The sequence below is a fragment of the Hemitrygon akajei genome, chromosome 12, assembly GCF_048418815.1.
Source record: "Hemitrygon akajei chromosome 12, sHemAka1.3, whole genome shotgun sequence".
Taxonomy (NCBI): Eukaryota; Metazoa; Chordata; class Chondrichthyes; order Myliobatiformes; family Dasyatidae; genus Hemitrygon; species Hemitrygon akajei.
Window position 1 is genome coordinate 689,405 of NC_133135.1, and position 21,402 is coordinate 710,806.

The 21,402-nt window shown below is 45.5% G+C and overlaps 1 protein-coding gene across 1 annotated transcript in view; it reads right to left on the minus strand.

Moving 5' to 3' along the window:
* LOC140736659 (mitochondrial adenyl nucleotide antiporter SLC25A24-like) overlaps nucleotides 1-21,402 on the minus strand; it is a 78,786-nt gene that overhangs the window by 18,358 nt on the left and 39,026 nt on the right. The window contains exons 5-6 of the mRNA XM_073062467.1: nucleotides 10,351-10,509; nucleotides 8,795-8,947 (exon numbers count right to left, since the gene is read on the minus strand). Of these exons, the coding sequence (XP_072918568.1) occupies nucleotides 8,795-8,947; nucleotides 10,351-10,509 (312 nt within the window). The remainder of the gene's footprint in view (nucleotides 1-8,794; nucleotides 8,948-10,350; nucleotides 10,510-21,402) is intronic.

Sequence of the window (21,402 nt, forward strand, 5' to 3'; positions counted from 1 at the left end):
GAGGTCCTGCACTTCAGCCTCCTTCCCAACTCTCCAATTTTACTGCGCAGGACCTCTACCACTCTCCTGCCTGTACCAGCAAGTACCACAACCTCTGGCTACTCAACTTCTCCTTCAAGAAAATTCTGCAACAGCTCAGAGACATCCTGGACCCGAGCACCCGGGAGGCAACACACTATCTTTTGCTGCTGCAAAATCTCCTGTCACTCGAACTATCGACCCCCTTATTATTACTGCTGCGCCTGACTTCACCTTACCATTCTGAGGCTCAAAGCCATCCACAGTGCTACTGGCCTGACTGCTGCTGCCTTGCCCAGATAGGTGATTCCCCCTCAGCAGTATCCAAAGGGATATACCTGATGCTGATATATCCCTCAGGGGAACAATGAACTGACTTATTTCTCCCTTTGCCTCTCTCAATGTTCACCCATCTACTCCTGAATTCTGCAGTCGGTGTGTAACCACCTGCTCAAAAGTCGAATCTATCAACTGCTTTGCCTCCCGGATGATCCAAAGTTCATCCAACTCCAGCAGCAGCTCCTTAATGTAGTATTTCATGAGCTGGAGTTGGCCACACTTCCCGCAGGTGTAGTCATAGAAACATAGAAAACCTACAGCACAATACAGGCCCTTCAGACCACAAAGCTGTACCAAACATGTTCTTACCTTAGAAATTACCCAGGGTTACTCACAGCCCTCTATTTTTCTAAGCTCCATGTACCTATCCAGGAGTCTCTTAAAAGACCCTATTGTATCCGTCTCCACTACTATTGCTGGCAGCCCATTTCATGTACTCACTATTCTCTGCGTGAAAAACTTACCCGACATCTTCTCTGTACCTACTTCCAAGCACCTTAAAACTGTGCCCTCTCATGCTAGCCATTTCAGCCCTGGGAAAAAGCCTCTGACTATCCACATGATTAATGCCTCTCACCATCTTATATACTTCTATCAGGTCACCTCTTATCTTTTGTCGCTCCAAGGAGAAAAGGCCGAGTTCACTCAACCTGTTCTCATAAGGCATGCTCCCCAATCCAGGCAACATCCTTGTAAATCTCCTCTGCACCGTTTCTATGGTTTCCACATCCTTTCTGTAATGAGGCGACCAGAACTGAGCACAGTACTCCAAGTAGGGTCTGACCAGGGTCCTATATAGCTGCAACATTACCTCTTGGCTCCTAAAATCAGTCCCACAATTGATGAAGGCCAATGCACCATATGCCTTTTAAACCACAGTCAACCTGCACAACAGTTTTGAGTCTCTCCTATGGACTCGGACCTCAAGATCGCTTTGATCCTCTACACAGCCAAGAGTCTTACCATTAACACTATACTCTACCATCATATTTGATGAAAATGAACCACCTCACACTTACCTGGGTTGAACTCCATCTGCCACTTCTCAGCACAGTTTTGCATCCTATCAATGTCCCGCTGTAACCTCTGACAGCTCTCTACACTATCCACAACACCCCCAACTTTTGTGTCATCAGCAAATTTACTAACTCATCCCTCCACTTCCTCATCCAGGTCATTTATTAAAATCACAAAGAGCAGGGGTCCCAGAACAGATCCGTCTACAACCACTCCTTGCCTTCTGTGGGCAAGCCAGTTCTGGATCCAAAAAGCAATGTCATGCCTCCTTACTTTCTCAATAAGCCATCCTCAAAAAATTCAATCACTCTCGTAAGGCAGAACCTACCTTTGACAAAGCCATTCTGACTATTCCTAATCATATTATGCCTCTCCAAATGTTCATAAATCCTGCCTCTCAGGATCTTCTCCATCAACTTGCCAACCACTAAAGTAAGACTCACTGGTCAATAATTTCCTGGGCTATCTCTACTCCCTTTCTTGAATAAGGGAACAACATCTGCAACCCTCCAATCCTCCAGAACCTCTCCCGTCCCCACTGATGCTGCAAAGATCATCGCCAGAGGCTCAGAAATCTCCTCCCTCACCTCCCACAGTAGCCTGGGGTACATCTTGTACAGTCCCGGTGGCTTATCCAACTGATGCTTTCCAAAAGCTCCAGCATATCCTCTACCTTAATATCTACATGCTCAAGCAGTTCAGTCCGCTGTTAGTCATCCCGACAATCGCCAAGATCCTTTTCCGTAGCGAATACTGAAACAAAGTATTCATTAAGTACTTCTGCTATCTCCTCCAGTTCCATACACTCTTTTCCACTATCACACTTGACTGGTCCTATTCTCTAAAGTCTTATCCTCTTGCTCTTCACATACTTGTAGAATGCCTTGGGTATTCCTTAATCCTGCTCGCCCAGACCTTCTCATGGCCCCTTCTGGCTCTCCTAATTTCATTCTTAAGCTACTTCCTGCTAGCCTTATAATCTTCTAGATTTCTATCATTACATAATTTTTTGAAAGCTGTTCTTTTCTTCTTGACTAGATTTACAACAGCCTTTGTACACCATGGTTCACTTACCCCACCGTCCTTTCCCTGTTTTATTGGAACGTACCTATGCACAATGCCACGCAAATATCCCCTGAACATTTGCCACATTTCTTCTGTACGTTTCCCTGAGAACATGTTTCCAACTTATACTTCCAAGTTCCTGCCTGATAGCCTCATTTTCCCCCTTACTCCAATTAGACGCTTTCCTAACTTGTCTGTTCCTTTCCCTCTCCAAAGCTATGGTAAAGGAGATAGAATTGTGATCACTATCTCCAAACTGCTCTCCCACTGAGAGACCTAACACCTGACCAGGTTCATTTCCCAATACCAGATCAAGTACAGCCTCTCCTCTTGTAGGCTTATCCACATATTGTGTCAAGAAACCTTCCTCAACACATCTAACAAACTCCATCCCATCTTAACCCCTCAGTCTAGGGGCATGCCAATCAGTATTTCGGAAATTAAAATCTCCCATCATGACAACCCTGTTATTATTACACCTTTCCAGAATCTGTCTCCCTATCTGCTCCTCAATGTCCCTGTTACTATTGGGTGGTCTATGAAAAACACTCAGTAGAATTACTGACCTCTTTCTGTTCCTAACTTCCACCCATAGAGACTCTGTAGACAATCCCACCATGACTTCCTTCTTTTCTGCAGCTGTAACACTATTTCTGATCAACAGGGCCACGCACCCACCTCTTTTGCCTCCCTCCCTGTCCTTTCTGAAACTTCTAAAGCCTGGCACTTGAGGTAACCATTCCTGCTTCTGAACCATCCAAGTCTCTGTAATGGCCACAGCATCATAGCTCCAAGTACTGATCCATGCTCTAAGTTCATCCACTTTGTTCATAATACCCCTTGCATTAAAATAGACACATATCAAATCATCAGTCTGGATGTGTCCCTTCTCCATCACCTGCCCATCCTCCCTCTCGTACTGTCTTCAAGTTTTCTCTATTTGAGAGCCAACCACCTCTTTCTCCATCTCAGGGATACTGTCAGGTTCCATGCATTCCCACATCCTACAGGAAGAGCATTCCACTGCCACATTTGCCATCCTGTCTGCACTGTACAATGGGCAACCAAGACCAAATCCTCTAACCTGTTTCTTTGGCCCCAGCCTCTTGAGTCATATCCTGACCCTCCTATTTTCACCATTGGCCTACTCCCAACAATGGCCACCCCGCTTGTCTCTTTTTAAATTTTATTTAATTTGCAGTGCTCTGCTCTGGATACTGATTGGAGCTCTGGAATGTCCGAATGTCCTCAAAGCTCTCCTTTTTAATCTTTTCCCTTCTTAAAACTTTTTTAGTGGTCTTTTGTTGAATTTTAAAAGCTTCCTAATCATCCAATTTCCTACTTCCTTTGCTACCTCACATGCCCTTTCCTTGGCTTTTAAGCAGTCCTTAACTTTCTTTGCATGCCACGATTGCCTACCCCTGCCATTTGAGAATCCGTTCCTCTGTGGGACAGATCTATCATTAGTCTTGTGAACTATTCCCAGAAACTTCAGCAATCTCTGCTCTGCCGTCATCCCTGCCAATATCCTCCTCCTGGGCAAGCTTCTCTCTCATGCCTCTGTAATTTTCTTTATTCTCTTTATTGTAATATGAATCCAATCATATTATGACCACTACTTCCTAAGGGTTCCTTTACATTGTTTTATGAGAAGGATGTAATAGAGAAATGGAGGTCATTTAAAGGTGAAATTTTGAGGGTACAGAATCTTTATTTTCCTGTTAGGTTGAAAGGAAAGGTTAAAAGTTTGAGAGTGCCATGGTTTTCACGGGATATTGGAAAATTGGTTCGGAAAAAGAGGGAGATCTATAATAAATATAGGCAGCATGGAGTAAATGAGGTGCTCGAGGAATATAAAGAATGTAAAAAGAATCTTAAGAAAGAAATTAGAAAAGCTAAAAGAAGATACGAGGTTGCTTTGGCAAGTAAGGTGAAAATAAATCCAAAGGGTTTCTACAGTTATATTAATAGCAAAAGGATAGTGAGGGATAAAATTAGTCCCTTAGAGAATCAGAGTGGACAGCTATGTGTGGAGCCAAAAGAGATAGGGGAGATCTTGAACAATTTCTTTTCTTCGGTATTCACTAAGGAGAAGGATATTGAATTGTGTAAAGTAAGGGAAACAAGTAGGGAAGTTATGGAAACTATGACAATTAAAGAGGAGGAAGTACTAGCACTTTTAAGGAATATAAAAGTGGATAAATCTCCGAGTCCTGACAGGATATTCCCTAGGACCTTGAGGGAAGTTGGTGTAGAAATAGCAGGGGCTCTGACAGAAATATTTCAAATGTCATTAGAAACGGGGATGGTGCTGGAGGATTGGCGTATTGCTCATGTGGTTCCATTGTTTAAAAAGGGTTCTAAGAGTAAACCTAGCAATCAGTTTGACGTCAATGGTGGGTAAATTAATGGAAAGTATTCTGAGAGATGGTATATATAATTATCTGGATAGACAGGATCTGATTAGGAATAGTCAGCATGTATTTGTGCGTGGAAGGTCATGTTTGACAAATGTTATTGAATTTTTTTGAAGAGGTTACGAGGAAAGTTGACGAGGGTAAAGCAGTGGATGTTGTCCATATGGACTTCAGTAAGGCCTTTGACCAGGTTCCACACGGAAGGTTAGTTAGGAAGGTTCAATCTTTTAGGTATTAATATTGAAGTAGTAAAATGTTGTTTGTCATATACATTAATGATCTGGATGATGGGGTGGTAAATTGGATTAGTAAGTATGCAGATGATACTAAGGTAGGTGGCGTTGTGGATAATGAAGTAGGTTTTCAAAGCTTGCAGAGATTTAGGCCAGTTAGAAGAGTGGGCTGAACGATGGCAGATGGAGTTTAATGCTGATAAGTGTGAGGTGCTACATTTTGGTAGGAATAATCCAAATAGGACATACATGGTAAATGGTAGGGCATTGAAGAATGCAGTAGAACAGAGTGATCTAGGAATAATGGTGCATAGTTCCCTGAAGGTGGAATCTCATGTGGATAGGGTGGTGGAGAAAGCTTTTGGTATGCTGGCCTTTATAAATCACGAGCATTGAGTATAGGAATTGGGATGTAATGTTAAAATTGTACAAGGCATTGGTAAGGCTGAATTTGGAGTATTGTGTACAGTTCTGGTCACTGAATTATAGGAAAGATATCAACAAAATAGAGAGATACAGAGAAGATTTACTAGAATGTTACCTGGGTTTCAGCACCTAAGTTACAGGGAAAGGATGAACAAGTTAGGTCTTTATTCTTTGGAGCATAGAAGGTTGAGGGGGGACTTGACAGAAGTATTTAAAACAATGAGGGGGATAGATCGAGTTGACGTGGATAGGCTTTTTCCATTGAGAGTAGGGAGATTCAAACAAGAGGACATGATTTGAGAGTTAGGGGGCAAAAGTTTAAGGGTAACACGAGGGGGAATTTCTTTACTCAGAGAGTGGTAGCTGTGTGGAATGAGCTTCCAGTAGAAGTGGTACAAGCAGGTTCGTTATTGTCATTTAAAGTAAAATTGGATAGGTACACGGACAGGAAAGGAATGGAGGGTTATGGGCTGAGTGCGGGCCAGTGGGACTAGGTGAGTGTAAGCGTCGGCACGGACTAGAAGAGCCGAGATGGCCTGTTTTTCTGTGCTGTAATTGTTATATGGTTACATTAAGCTCCCCATATACAGGCCTCCCAACAGTAGCTGGGATGGGGACAACAGATTTAAATGGGAAATAGAAAAGGGCAAAGTTAAGATAGTCAAAATGCAGGCCGATTGGGAAAATCGGGTTGGTAATGGATATCAAGAGAGTGAGTTTGTTGAATGCCTACTAGATGGCTTTTTAGAGTACTTTGTTGTTGAGCCTAGAGGATGGCAGATGAACTAAATGTATATTTTGCATCAGTCTTCACTGTAGAAGACACTAGCTGTGTGCCAGATGTTGAAGGGTGTGAGGGAAGAGAAGTGAATGCAGTTACTATTACAAGGGAGAAGGTGGTCAAAAAGCTGAAAGACCTAAGGATACATAGGTCACTTGGACCAGATGAACTGCACCCTAGGGTTCTGAAAGAGGTAGTGGTAAAGATTGTGGAGGCTTTCGTAATAATCATTCAAAAAACATTGGACTGTGGCATGGTACCAGAGGACTGCAAAACTGCAAGTGTCACTCCACTCTTTAAGAAAGGAGGAAGGCAGCTGGAAGTAAATTATAGATCAGTTAGCCTGACCTCAGTGGTCAGGAAGATGTTGGAGTCAATTGTTGAAGATGAAGTTATCAAGTACTTGGTGACACAGAACAAGATAGGACAAAGTTAGCATGGTTTCCTTAAGGGAAAATCTTGCCTGACAAACCTGTTGGAATTCTTTGAGGAGATTACAGGTAGGATAAATATAAGGGATGCAGTGGATGTTGTATATTTGGACTTTCAGAAAGCCTTTTACAAGGTGCTACACATGAGGCTGCTAATCAAGATAAAAACTCACAGTATTTCAAGAAAGTTACTGGCATGGTTAGAGCACTGGGTGATTGGTAAGAGACAGCTATGGAGGCCAGGTAATTGGGTGTATTTAAGGTGAAGTTGGATAGGTTCTTGATTGGACACGGTATCAAAGGGTACAGAGGGAAGGCCGGACAGTGGGGTTGAGGAGGGAAAAAAAGGATTAGCCTTGATTGAATGGCAGAGCAGACTTGATGGACCAAATGGCCTAATTCTGCTTCTCTCTCTTATGGTCTTATTCCTTCTACCAAAGGGCATGACCATAAGCATCCCTATATTCCATCTGCCACGTATCCAGTTTTGACAATGTCCTCACTGTACATAATTCTGCTAATTATGTTTGCTGACATCTTCAACTGCTCCCTGCTTCAGTCTAAGATCCCCTAGTGTTTTAAGAAGGCAACGATAATCCCGGTGCCAAAGAAAAGCAAGTTGGCATGCCTGAATGACTATCGACCTGTGGCTCTGACATCAATTGCTATGAAGTGCTTTGAGCGATTGGTTATGGCACACATCAACCATAACCTACCGGTCAACCTTGATGCTTTGCAATTCGCCTACCGGAGCAACAGATCAACGGCAGATGCCATCTCTCTGGCACTACATTCCTCCTTAGAACACCTGGAGAATAAAGACACATATGTAAGGCTCCTTTTCATAAACTACAGCTCTGCCTTTAATACCATCATTCCAAATAAACTGATTCCTAAGCTCTGGAACCTGGGTCTCAGCACTCAGATCTGCAGCTAGATCTTCAACTTCCTCACAGACAGGACCCAGCTGTAAAAATAGGGGACAAGCTCTCCTCTACAATCACTCTGAGCACCGGTGCCCCAAAAGGCTGTGTACTCAGCCCCCTGCTGTACTCACTGTACACCCATGATTGTGTAGCCAAGTTTCCATTGAACTCAATATATAAGTTTGCTGATGACACCACAATTGTAGGCCGTATCTTGGGTAATGATGAGTCTGAGTACAGACAGGAAATTAAGAACCTGGTGGCATGGTGCGAAAACAATAACCTATCCCTCAACATCAGCAAGACAAAGGAATTGGTTGTTGACTTCAGAAGGAGTAGTGGATCACACGACCCCATCTACATTGGAACAGGTCAAAAGCTTTAAGTTCCTCGGGATGAATATCACAAATGACCTGACTTGGTCTAACCAAGCAGAGTCCACTGCCAAGAAGGCCCACCAACTCCTTTACTTCCTGAGAAAGCTGAAGAAATTTGGCCTGTCCCCAAAAACCCTCACTAATTTTTATAGATGCACCATAAAAAGCATTCTTCTAGGGCGCATCACAACCTGGTATGGAAGTTGTCCTGTCCAAGACTGGAAGAAACTGCAGAAGATCGTGAACATAGCCAAGCACATCACACAAACCAATCTTCCATCCTTGGACTCACTTTACACCGCACGCTGTCGGAGCAGTGCTTCCAGGATAATCAAGGACACGACTCACCCAGCCAACACACTTTTTGTCCCTCTTCCCTCTGGGAGGAGGTTCAGGAGCTTGAAGATTCGTACGGCCAGATTTGGGAACAGCTTCTTTCCAACTGTGATAAGACTGCTGAACGGATCCTGACCCGGATCTGGGCCGTACCTTCCAAATATCCGGACCTGACTTGTACTACCTTACTTTCTCTTTTCTATTTTCTAATTATGATTTATAATTTAAATTTTTATTATATTTACTTCGATTTTTACTTAGGGAGCGCAAAGTGCAGAATCAAATATCGCTGTGATGATACGCTCTAGTATCAATTGTTTGCTGACAATAAAGTAAAGTAATTTTGATGATTTTGGTGCAAAGTTCCAGGTCAACCTGCTGCATGCCCTTTTAGTTTCTCTATGACTCACACTCTGACAAAGCAGTACCTGCTCATAGGCCATGAACTTGATTGCTGTTTCCGGGGCGATCTTTATTACATTCATACCGTTGCCTCTCCACAGGGACATTACTCCACCCTCCTTCAACATCTGCTTAAATCCACTGTACACACTCATCTGATTTGATTTGGAAGCATGTACCTGGATTAAAACATTTCAAAATTTGTTACATGAATAAACATGCTGTGTATTATTTGACAGAAAACAGAAGTCTAATAATTCGGCAGGTTCGACTCCTCGGTGGTACCAGATTGGTATTGGTTTATCATTCCCACATGTACCAAGAAATAGTGAAAATTTTAACCTCATCAAGGACACATCTGATTTGTTGTAAAGGTTAGGGTGTGCTTTGAATTCTGCAGATCTAGGCATCAGAATAGAGTGGATCTCCCAGTTCAACCAGAGCAAAACAATACAAAAATAAGGCTCCCCACCTCCCCACCACTTCCATCTTAGCTGAATTTTACAAGAGTAGAATTGACAGCATCCAGACAAGCTGCATCTCCATCTGGTATAGGGGCAGCACAGCATCGGACAGTAAGTCCCTACAAAGGACTGTGAGAATGGCTGAGAGGATCATAGGGGTCTCCTTGCCATCCATTGGGCAGGGACCTCTGTATTATCAAAGATCCCTCCATCCATCTAGCATCCTCTTTGACATTCTATACCATCAAGCAGGAGACTCCAATGCATAACAACAGGAATGGTCAGGATGGGAAACAGCTTCTTCCCTCAGGCCATCAGGCTTCTGAACTCCCTGCCACATCACATTTGAAGAGTCACAGGCTAATTTGCACTGTACCCTACAATATTTAATTTATGCCCTCTTAGTTTCCCTATCTATGTGTAATTCTTTTGTAGATTTAATTCTTACTTTCCTGAGTTATTGTGTGTTATGTATAGTACTGTGTTTTAGACCCTAGACCAGAGAAACATTGTCTCATTTGGCTGTATACAGGTATATAGTTAAATGACAATAAATTTGACTTGAATTGACAATTCTCTTTTCATTTACATGTTAGACAATGAACCCAGTGAAATGAGACCCCGATTAGCTGAGGACTGAACTATTAGACTTATGGAATATCACCATAGCTGCTTCTCTTCTGGTGGATAACAATTCCAACTATACTGGAGTGATATTAGAGCAGTAATGTTGATCAGATTCGCTGAAAGATATCCATCTAATGGACACAGCAATCTCCTAATTCTGGGATGTTAGCTCCTGTGCTTTGTAAGATTGTATTTAAATTAAAATGAAAATTTAAAGATTACTGCAGCTCTGGCTTTTCTAACGAACAATCTTCACCCTGAATGTTATCTGATTCCCTCCCCATAGTTTCTACATGAATACTGGCTTCTCTGGCATCAGGTTTCCTTTTGAGGTGACATAATACTACAAAACAACAACTTAATTTACTGCTTGAACTGTGAAAACGTAGGGTCATTCTTACATTAGTCTTGGTGCTGGTCTCTGCAAGTGTGCGTGAGGCAACAAAGGGAGAACAAGCCTCCCTTTGAGATCTCTGTCTGCACGTGCCTACCTGCATTAGGACTTTCAGACGATCAAGGGGAGCAGTACCAGTACGAGAGACTGCCCCAGCCACTGCCCCAGACAGCAGCTGTCTCCACCACATTCCTGATTTTCTTTCCTCTTCAGTGAATTCATCGGGAATGCTCAGACTGTCTCCAATGTCCAGAACCTGTGGGCACAAAGGTCAAGAGCAGATTTATGAGGGTTAGAATCATAGACATCTAACCACTGATGTTGTACCCTCTTGGAAGCTGTTGGATCAGAAGACACTACAAGTATGAGAAGCGGACAGGTCTGCGAGTCAAAAATTGGCACTGAAGCAAAACCGAGGAGACAGATGTCAGGCAGAGCCTTGGTAGTAGAGGACTCTATAGTGAGAGGTACAGAAAGGGGTTTCTGCGGCAACAGGCAAGATTTAAGGATGGTGTGTTGCCTCCCTGGTGCCAGGATCCAGGATGTCACAGACCGATTGCAGGGCATCCTCAAGGGTGAGGGTGAACAGCCAGAAGTGGTAGTGCATGTCGGCACAAATGATGTCGGGAAGAAGAGAAAAGAAATTCTGCAGCGTGACTTCACAGAACTCGGAAGAAGGCTGAAAAAAAGGACCTCCAGGGTGGTTATCTCCGGTTTGCTTCCAGTGTCTAGTGCTGGTGAGGGCTGGAATAAGGAGATATAGGATTTCAATGTGTGTCTGAGGAGCTGCTGCGGCAAGCAGTATTTTATATTCTTAAACCACTGAGATCTGTTTTGGGGTAAGGATGATTTGTACAAAGGAGATGGGTTGCACCTTAACAGGTGGGGGACCAGCATTCTGGCAAGCAGACTTGCCACTGCTACACAGGTGTGTTTAAACTAATAAGTGGGGGGGAGAAACTGGAAATATAAGGATGGAGTTAAAGAGAAAGTGAGAATAAGAAAAGTGAAGAAAGACGACAGAATTAAAGGGGCAGAAAGCTCAGGAAGGGATCGGAGTGTATGGCCAAGTGCAATAGGGATGGATGTGAGAAGCGAGGGGAGTGATGGATTAAAAGTATTATATATGAATGCACGAAGTATAAGAAATAAAGTGGATGAGCTTGAGGCTCAGTTGGAAATTGGCAAGTATGATGTTGTAGGAATAACAGAGACATGGCTGCAAGAGGACCAGAGCTGGGAAATGAATATTCAAGGGGTATACGTCCTGTTGAAAGGACAGAGGGGGTGGGGTGGCTCTGTTGGTGAGGAATGAAATTCAGTCCCTTGCGAGGGGTGACATAGAATTAGAAGATGTTGAGTCAGTATGGATAGAACTGAGAAATTGTAAGGGCAAAAAGACCCTAATGGGAGTTATCCACAGGCCCCCAAATAGTAGCCTGGATATAGGGTGCAAGCTGAATCAAGAGTTAAAATTAGCATGTTGCAAAGGTAATGCTACAGTTGTAATGGGGGATTTCAACATGCAGGTAGACTGGGAAAATCAGGTTGGTACTGGACCCCAAGAAAGGGAGTTTGTGGAGTGCCTCTGAGATGGATTCTTGGAGCAGATTGTACTGGAGCCTACCAGCGAGAAGGCAATTCTGGATCTAGTGTAGTGTGATGAACCGGATTTGATAAGGGAACTCGAGGTAAAGGAGCCATTAGGAGGTAGTGACCATAACATGATTAGTTTTAATCTACAATTTGAGAGGGAGAAGGGAAAATCGGAAGTGTCAATATTACAGTTGAACAAAGGGGACTATGGAGCCATGAGGGAGGAACTAGCCAAAGTTGACTGGAAGGACACCCTAGCAGGGATGACAGTGGTATTTCTGGTAATAATACAGAAGGTGCAGGATCAGTTCATTCCAAAGAGGAAGAAAGATTTTAAGGGGGTTACGGGATGACTGTGGCTGACAAGGGAAGTCAAGGACAGTATAAAAATAAAAGAGAAGTATAACAGCAAAGGTGAGTGGGAAGCCAGAGGATTGGGAAACTGTTAAAGAGCAATAGAAGAAAACTAAAAAGGCAATACGGGGAGAAAAGACGAGGTACGAAGGTAAGCTAGCCAAGAATATAAAGGAGGATAGTAAAAGCTTCTTTAGGTATATGAAGAGGAAAAAATTAGATAAGACCAAAGATGAGCCCCTGAAGGCAGAAAAGGGTGATTTTATTATGGGGAACAAGGAAATGGCAGTTGAGTTGAACAGGTACTTTGGATCTGTCTTCACTAGGGAAGACACAGACAATCTCCCAGATGTAATAATGGCCAGAGGACCTAGGGTAATGGAGGAACTGAAGGAAATTCACATTAGGCAGGAAATGGTGTTGGGTAGACTGATGGGACTGAAGGCTGATAAATCCCCAGGGCCTGACGGTCTGCATCCCAGGGTACTTAAGGAGGTGGCTCTACAAATCATGGACACATTGGTAATCATTTTCCAATGTTCTCTTGATTCAGGATCAGTTCCTGAGCATTGGAGGGTAGCTAACGTTATCCCACTTTTTAAGAAAGGAGGGAGAGAGCGAAAACAGGGAATTATAGACCAGTTAGCCTGACATCAGTGGTGGGGAAGATTCTGGAGTCAATCATAAAAAATGAAATAGCGGCACATTTAGACAGCAGTAACAGGATTGGTCTGAGTCAGCATGGATTTATGAAGGGGAAATCAAGCTTGACTAATCTTCTGGAATTTTTTCAGGATGTAACTATGAAAATGGACAAGGGAGAGCCAGTGGATGTAGTGTAGCTGGACTTTCAGAAAGCCTCTGATAAGGTTCCACATAGGAGATTAGTGGGCAAAATTAGAGCTCATGGTATTGGGGGTAGGGTCCTGACATGGATAAAAATTGGTTGGCAGACAGGAAACACAGATTAGGGATTAATGGGTCCTTTTCAGAATGGCAGGCAGTGACTAGTGGGGTACCGCAAGGCTCGGTGCTGGGACCGCAGCTATTTACAATATACATTAATGATTTAAATGAAGGGATTAAAAGTAACATTAGCAAATTTGCAGATGACACAAAGCTGGGTGGCGGTGTGAAATATAAGGAGGATGTTAGGAGAATGCACGGTGACTTGACCAGGTTGGGTGAGTGGGCAGATAAGGTTTAATGTGGATAAATGTGAGGTTATCCACTTTGGTGGCAAGAACAGGAAGGCAGATTACTATCTGAATGGAGGCAAGTTAGGAAAAGGGGAAATATAACGAGATCTAGGTGTCCTTGTTCATCAGTCACTGAAAGTAAGCATGCAGGTACAGCAGGTAGTGAAGAAAGCAAATGGCATGTTGGCCTTCATAACAAGGGGAGTTGAGTATAGGAGCAAAGAGGTCCTTCTGCAGTTATACAAGGCCCTGGTGAGACCACACCTGGAATATTGTGTTCAGTTTTGGTCTCCAAATTTGAGGAAGGACATTCTTGCTATTGAGGGAGTGCAAGGTAGGTTCACAAGGTTAATTCACGTGATGGCGGGACTGTCATATGTTGAAAGATTGGAGCGACTGGACTTGTATACACTGGAATTTAGAAGGATGAGGGGGGATCTGATTGAAACATATGATTATTAAGGGATTGGACATGCTAAAGGCAGAAAACATGTTCCCGATGTTGAGGGAGTCCAGAACCAGAGGCCACAGATTAAGAATAGGGGTAGGCCATTTAGAACGGAGTTGAGGAAAAACTTTTTCACCCAGAGTTGTGGATTATGGAATGCTCTGTCTCAGGAGGCAGTGGAGGTCAATTTTCTGGATGTTTTCAAGAAAGAATGGTATATATAATTATCTGGATAGACAGGGTCTGATTAGGAATAGTCAGCATGGATTTGTGCGTGGAAGGTCACGTTTGACAAATCTTATTGAATTTTTTGAAGAAGTTAGGAGGAAAGTTGACGAGGGTAAATCAGTGGATGTTGGCCTTCAGTAAGGCCTTTGACAAGGTTCCGCATGGAAAGCTAGTCAGGAAGGTTCAATCATTAGGTATTAATATTGAAGTAGTAAAATGGATTCAACAGTGGCTGGATGGGAGATGCCAGAGAATAGTAGTGGATAACTGTTTGTCAGGTTGGAGGCCAGTGACTAGTGGTATGCCTCAGGGATCTGTACTGGGTCCAATGTTGTTTGTCATATACATTAATGATCTGGATGATGGGGTGGTAAATTGGATTAGTAAGTATGCAGATGATACTAAGGTAGGTGGCGTTGTGGATAATGAAGTAGGTTTTCAAAGTTTGCAGAGAGATTTAGGTCAGTTAGAAGAGTGGGATGAACGATGGCAGATGGAGTTTAATGCTGATAAGTGTGAGGTGCTACATTTTGGTAGGAATAATCCAAATAGGACATACATGGTAAATGGTAAGGCATTGAAGAATACGGTAGAACAGAGTGATCTAGGAATAATGTCATGCCTCCTTACTTTCTCAATAAGCTATCCGTGGATAGGCTTTTTCCATTGAGAGTAGGGGAGGTTCAAACAAGAGGACATGATTTGAAAGTTAGGGGGTAAAAGTTTCTTTACTCAGAGAGTGATAGCTGTGTGGAATGAGCTTCCAGTAGAAGTGGTAGAGGCAGGTTCGGTACTGTCATTTAAAGTAAAATTGGATAGGTATATGGACAGGAAAGGAATGGAGGGTTATGGGCTGAGTGGAGGCCAGTGGGACTAGGTGAGTGTAAGCGTCAGCACGGACTAGAAGGGCCGAGATGGCCTGTTTCCGTGCTGTAATTGTTATATGGTTATAAAGAGTTAGATAGAGCTCTTAAAGATAGCGGAGTCAAGGGATATGGGGAGAAGGCAGGAACGGGTTACTGATTGTGGATGATCAGCCATGATCACATTGAATGGCAGTGCTGATTCGAAGGGCCGAATGGCCTACTCCTGCACCTATTGTCTATTTGGCGCATTTGACTTGATCAATGCCTCAGACAACACCACGACTTGTTAAGTCCACAATGATGTGATGGTGCTAATCTGAGTGAAACTGTTTCTCCACAGATACTATGTGACCTTCTGAATATTTCAGGCATGTTATTTGAGGGAGGAGGGAAGCTCTCTAGAATAGAGAGTCAGAATTTATGGAAACTGTCCAGTAAACACTCCTCTCATCCCACCGTCCACTCCTGCTCCACGCAAATCTTGGCTGAGACCCTACATGCAATGAATTTACAATCATCATAAGAAAAGGTTTTCTCACATCCCATCTCTGTCTTGCATCCTCTGCATTGGCTTCACCAGTTCAGTGTCAGGAGATAATCATAGACCTATAGAATTCTACAGGCCCTTTGATTCAGAACAAGAAGGCAGTGGGAGAGCACCTAAGGATTTCCAGCGGGAAGATAGTTTGAGTTCTCGGGGGAAAAGAGAAGCCAGACTGCGCAGGCGTGTAACGTCAGCCAGTTGAGCGCAAACAGTTTTAAAAAAGGCTCTCGATTCTACCCTGGCATTAGTCCGCTCTGTGATAAATGCAAGAGGGGCGTGGCCTCTCTCATCCATATGTACTGGCTCTGTCCCAGCTTGGAGAAATTCTGGAAAGATGTCTTCACTACACTATCGGGTATTCTGAATCAGCACCTAGAACCTAACCCCTTAATTGCTCTGTTAGGTTTTTGGGGCGAGACAGATTTATGTCTGGGTCCGACCAAATGCCGAATACTATCCTTTGCCTCTCTCCTGGCGAGACGCTTGATCCTCCTTAGATGGAGAGATGTTGCCCCGCCCACTCATGCGCAATGGCTTAACGACATTATGGCCTGCTTGGACCTTGAAAAAATTCATTATTCAGTTCTCAATTCGGATTTAAAGTTCCATAAGATCTGGGGACCTTTTATCAAGTACTTTCATAACCTTCCTCTTGACTAGGGTTTTTTTTTCTTTTCGGTCCCTTGCTTTCAGCTCCCTTTTTTTTCTGGTAGTAGGCATTATTATCCTCTGTTGCTAAGTGTTTTCACAGTCTGGGAGTTTGACTGTCCGGACTTATACTCTCTATATTGTGTTGTGGTTGGTCTGGAATTGTTGTTTTTTTTTCTTGTGTTGTGGGGTTTGGGGAGGACACTAAGCTCACTTGTCTTTAATGTAGGTGCTTTTTTGTTAAATTCTCTTCCTCTGTAGCATATTGTTATTGTATGCTTAACCTTGCTCTGTATTAATGCTCCTCATTGGGATTTGGGGTTTTTAATTTTGTAAAATGTTTTGAAAAACTAATAAAAAAATTAAAAAATAAAAAAAAAAGGCAGCCATATCCAGCGGGCAGTGGAGTGAGAAGCAGCAGAGCGAAAGGGCTTTGGCTCCATGGGCTTCGGCGGTAACGGGATGAGTTGAGGCAGCTGTTGATTGCAAAAGGAGGTAGTATGTGTGTGTGAGGCCAGTTTTCTGTGGTCGGTGTCAGATGTGGGAGGTCCTGGAGTCTCCCGGCATCCCAGACGGCCACATCTGCATCCGGTACATCGAGATGCAACTCCTAAGGGACCGTGTTAGGGAACTCGATGACCTTCGCCTGGTCAGGGAGAGTGAGGAGGTGATAGAGAGGAGTTATAAGCAGGTGGTCACACCGGGGCCACGGGAGAAAGACAAGTGGGTCAGTCAGGAGGGGGAAGGGGAAGAGTCAGGTACTAGAGAGTACCCCTGTGGCTGAACCCCTTGACAATAAGTACTCCTGTTTGAGTACTGTTGGGGGGGGGGACAGCCTACCTGGGGGAAGCGACAGTGGCCGTGCCTCTGACACAGAGTCTGGCCCTGTGGCTCAGAAGGGTAGGGAAAGGAAGAGGAAGACAGTAGTGATAGGGGACTCTATAGTCAGGGGTTCAGACAGGCGATTCTGTGGACGCAGGAAAGAAACTCGGATGGTAGTTTGCCTCCCAGGTGCCAGGGTCCGGGATGTTTCTGATCGCATCCAAGATATCCTGCGGTGGGAGGGAGAACAGCCAGAGGTCGTGGTACATATTGGTACCAATGACATAGGTAGGAAAAGGGAAGAGGTCCTGAAAGAAGACTCCAGGGAGTTAGGAAGGAAGTTGAAAAGCAGGACCTCGAAGGTAGTAATCTGGGGATTACTGCCTGTACCACGTGACAGTGAGAATAGGAATAGAATGAGCTGGAGGATAAATGCGTGGCTGAGGGATTGGAGCAGGCGGCAGGGATTCAGATTTCTGGACCATTGGGACCTCTTTTGGGGCAGTTGTGACCTGTACAAAAAGGACGGGTTGCACTTGACTCCCAGGGGGACCAATATCCTGGCGGGCAGGTTTGATAGAGCTGGTGGGGAGGGTTTAAACTAGTTTGCCAGGGGGGTGGGAATCAGAATGTGAGTGCAGGGATTGAGGTAGAAGGACAAGGGCATGATGCTAAGAGTTCTGAGTTGATGAGGAAGGACAGGCAGGGGCCAGACCATAATTGTAGCCAGTTAAAGGGGTTGAAATGTGTCTATTTCAATGCTAGGAGTATTAGGAACAAGGAGGATGAACTTAGAGCATGGATTAGTACGTGGAACTACGATGTTGTGGCCGTTACTGAAACTTGGTTAGAGGAAGGGCAGGATTGGATGATGCAGGTCCTGGGGTTCAGGTGTTTTAAAAGGAATAGGATGCACGGGACAAGCATCTTTTCCAAAGTAGACCTCATCCAGTGATACCATCGAATCCCGGTACACCCTGAAGACATCCCCAAAACAGCATTCATCACCCCGTTTGGCCTGTTCGAATTCCTCCGAATGCCGTTCGGCCTGAAGAATACTGCACAGACTTTCCAGCGGCTAATGGGATGCGGTGGGACGCGATCTGGACTTTGCGTTCATCTATTTGGACGTCTTCCTCATATCCAGCAGTAGTCGTCAGGAGCAATTGCCCCACCTCCGCCAGCTCTGCTCCTGCCTGAGTGATTTCGGCCTCACAATCAACCCGGCCAAATGCCAGTTCGGACTCGACACTATCGACTTCTTGGGCCACAGGATTACCAAAGACGGGGCAACACCTCTGCCTGCCAAGTTAGACGCGATCTACCACTTTACTTGGTCCAACACAGTCAAAGGCCTGCAGGAGTTCGTTGGTATGGTGAACCTCTACCACTGCTTCCTCCCCTCAGCAGCTTGTATCATGCGCCCTTTGTTCACCCTGATGTCGGGTAAAGGCAAGGGCATTACTTGGGACAAAGAGGCAGTGACCGCTTTTGTTAAAGCCAAGGAAGCCTTGGCAGACGCTGCGATGCTGGTGTACCCCAGAACGGACGTTCCAACTGCCCTCACAGTGGATGTATCCAACACAGCAGTCAGTGGGGTGCTGGAGCAACTCATCGAGGGGCGCTGGCATCCCCTGGCGTTCTTCAGCAGGCACCTATGGCCACCCGAACTCAAGTACAGTGCCTTTGACCGGGAGCTGTTGGCACTATATCTGGCAATCCGGCATTTCAGGTTCTTCTTAGAAGGCAGGCCGTTTACTGCGTTCACAGACCACAAACCGTTGACCTTTGTGTTCATGAAGGTGTCCAATCCCTGGTCGGCCCGCCAGCAGCGACATCTGTCCTACATCTCCGAGTACACGATGGACATCCAGTATGTCTCGGGAAAGGACAACGTTTTGGTGGACGCACTCTCCAGACCAGCTGTCCAGGCCCTGTCCCTGGGGGTGGACTATGCAGCACTGGCAGAGGCGCAGCAGGCAGACGATGAGATGCCCAACTACAGGACCGCAGTCTCAGGTTTGCAGCTGCAAGTCTTCCTCGTAGGTCCAGGTGAGGACCCTCCTGTGTGACGTGGCTACCAGCCAACCTTGTCCCATCGTCCCGGCAGCCTGGCGGCGGCGAGTTTTCAACTCCATACACGGTTTGGCGCACCCATCTATCAGGACAACCATCTGGACGGTCTCCGGCAAGTTCGTGTGGCACAGACTTCGCAAACAGGTCAGTGAATGGGCCAAAATGTGCGCGCAGTGCCAAACAGCCAAGGTGTAGCGGCACACCAAAGACCCGCCGCAGCAGTTCGAACCCACCCACCGGAGGTTCGACCACATGCATGTGGATATTGTGGGGCCCCTGCCAGTGTCACGACGAGCGCGGTACCTCCTAACTATGGTAGACCAGTTCATGAGATGGCCAGAGGCAGTCCCGCTCACCGACACCACTGCTGATTCCTGCGCCCGAACGCTGATTGCAACCTGGGTAGCACGCTTTGGGATACCGGCCCACATTACCTCCGACAGAGGCACCCAGTTCACCTCCAGCCTGTGGTCGGCTGTGGCCAGCCTGTTGGGAACACAGCAACACCACACAATTGCCTACCACCCACAGTCGAACAGACCAGTGGAACGCTTCCACTGTCACTTGAAGTTGGCTCTCATGGCCTGCCTGAAAGGGCCTAACTGGGCAGACGAGCTTCCCTGGGTCCTGCTTGGAATCCGCACAGTGCTCAAAGAGGATCTGCACACCTCATCGGCCGAGCTGGTGTACTGCATGCCCCTGGTCATCCCAGGAAAGTTCATACCAGCCCCAAGGGGGCAAGAGGAAAAACCCGCAGCAGTCCTGGACAGACTACGCGAAAGGCTCGGCAACCTGGCCCCCGTACTGACTTAACAGCACGGACAGATTCCAACCTGCGTACCCAAAGACCTGCAGAACTGTAAGTTTGTACTTGTACGAAGGGGTGCTACAGTGGCCGTACGAGGTGCCGTTCAAGATGACCAGGAACAACGGGTCCATGTACCTTCTGGACATTGGGGGGAAAGAGGAGGTTTCCACGGTGGACCGACTCAAACCGGCCCATGTGGACTTGGCGCAGCCGGTTGAGTTTCAGGCACCGCGGCGCAGAAGCAGGCCACCCAAACAGAGACTGATCCAGACTGTGGACACTGGGGGGTGTATGGCCGGTTCTGGGGGTGGGGGGGTTATGTGGCGACCCACTTTCTACGCAGGCGAACTGGCTCATAAAATGGCACGCGCGTTGGCAGAGAGGCCAACCCCAAAATGGCGCTGGGCCTTCTTCACCAGCAAGGGGAGAAAGCCCGTGCGCGGGAAGAGACTTCTGTAATGCACCTCTGACGTCATTTCCCCCTGGAGAGGGTGGGAACGGAGCTGCATAAAAGCCAGTGCCGTGAAGTTTGAATAAACTAGTCTGGAGTGCAACTTACAGACTGTGTGTCGTTATTTCTAGCTGTGTGTAGCGCATCGCTACACCAGGATTGAACAGCTTGTCATATGAAGAGCGATTGATTGATCTGGACCAGGACTCAGAAGATGAGGGGTGACCTCAATGAAACCCATCAAATGGTGAAAGGCCTAGAGTGGATGTGGCAAGGATGTTTCCTATGTTGGGAGAGTTTCACCAGAGGAAACAGCCTCAGAATAGCGGGGTGTCTTTTAGAAGATGAAGAGGAATTTCTTTAGCCAGGAGTGGCGAATAGAAACACAGAAAACCTACAGCACAATACAGGCCCTTCGGCTCACAAAGCTGTGCCGAACATGTCCTTACCTTAGAAATTGCCTAGGCTTACCCATAGCCCTCTATTTTTCTAAGCTCCATGTACCTATCCAGGATTATTAAAAGACCCTATCATATCTGCCTCCACCACCATTGCTGGCAGCCCATTCCAAGCACTCACTACTCTCTGCATAAAAAACTTATCCCTGACATCTCCTCTGTACCTACTTCCAAGCACCTTAAAACTGTGCCCTCTCGTGCTAGCCATTTCAGCCCTGGGGAAAAGCCTCTGACTATCCACACGATCAATGCCTCTCATCATTATATATACCTCAATCAGATCACCTCTCATCCTCCGTCGCTCCAAGGAGAAAAGGCTGATTTCACTCAACCTGTTCTCATAAGGCATGCTCCCCAATCCAGGCAACATCCTTGTAAATCTCATCTGCACCCTTTCTATGGTTTCCACATCCTTCCTGTAGTGAGGCAACCAGAACTGAGCACAGTACTCCAAGTGGGGTCTGACCAAGGTCCTATAGTGCTGCAACATTACCTCTCGGCTCCTAAACTCAATCCCACGATTGATGAAGGCCAATGCACCGTATGCCTTCTTAACCACAGAGACAACTTGCGCAGCACCTTGATTGTTCTATTGACTCGGACCCCAAGATCCCTCTGATCCCCCACATTGCCAAGAGTCTTACCATTAAT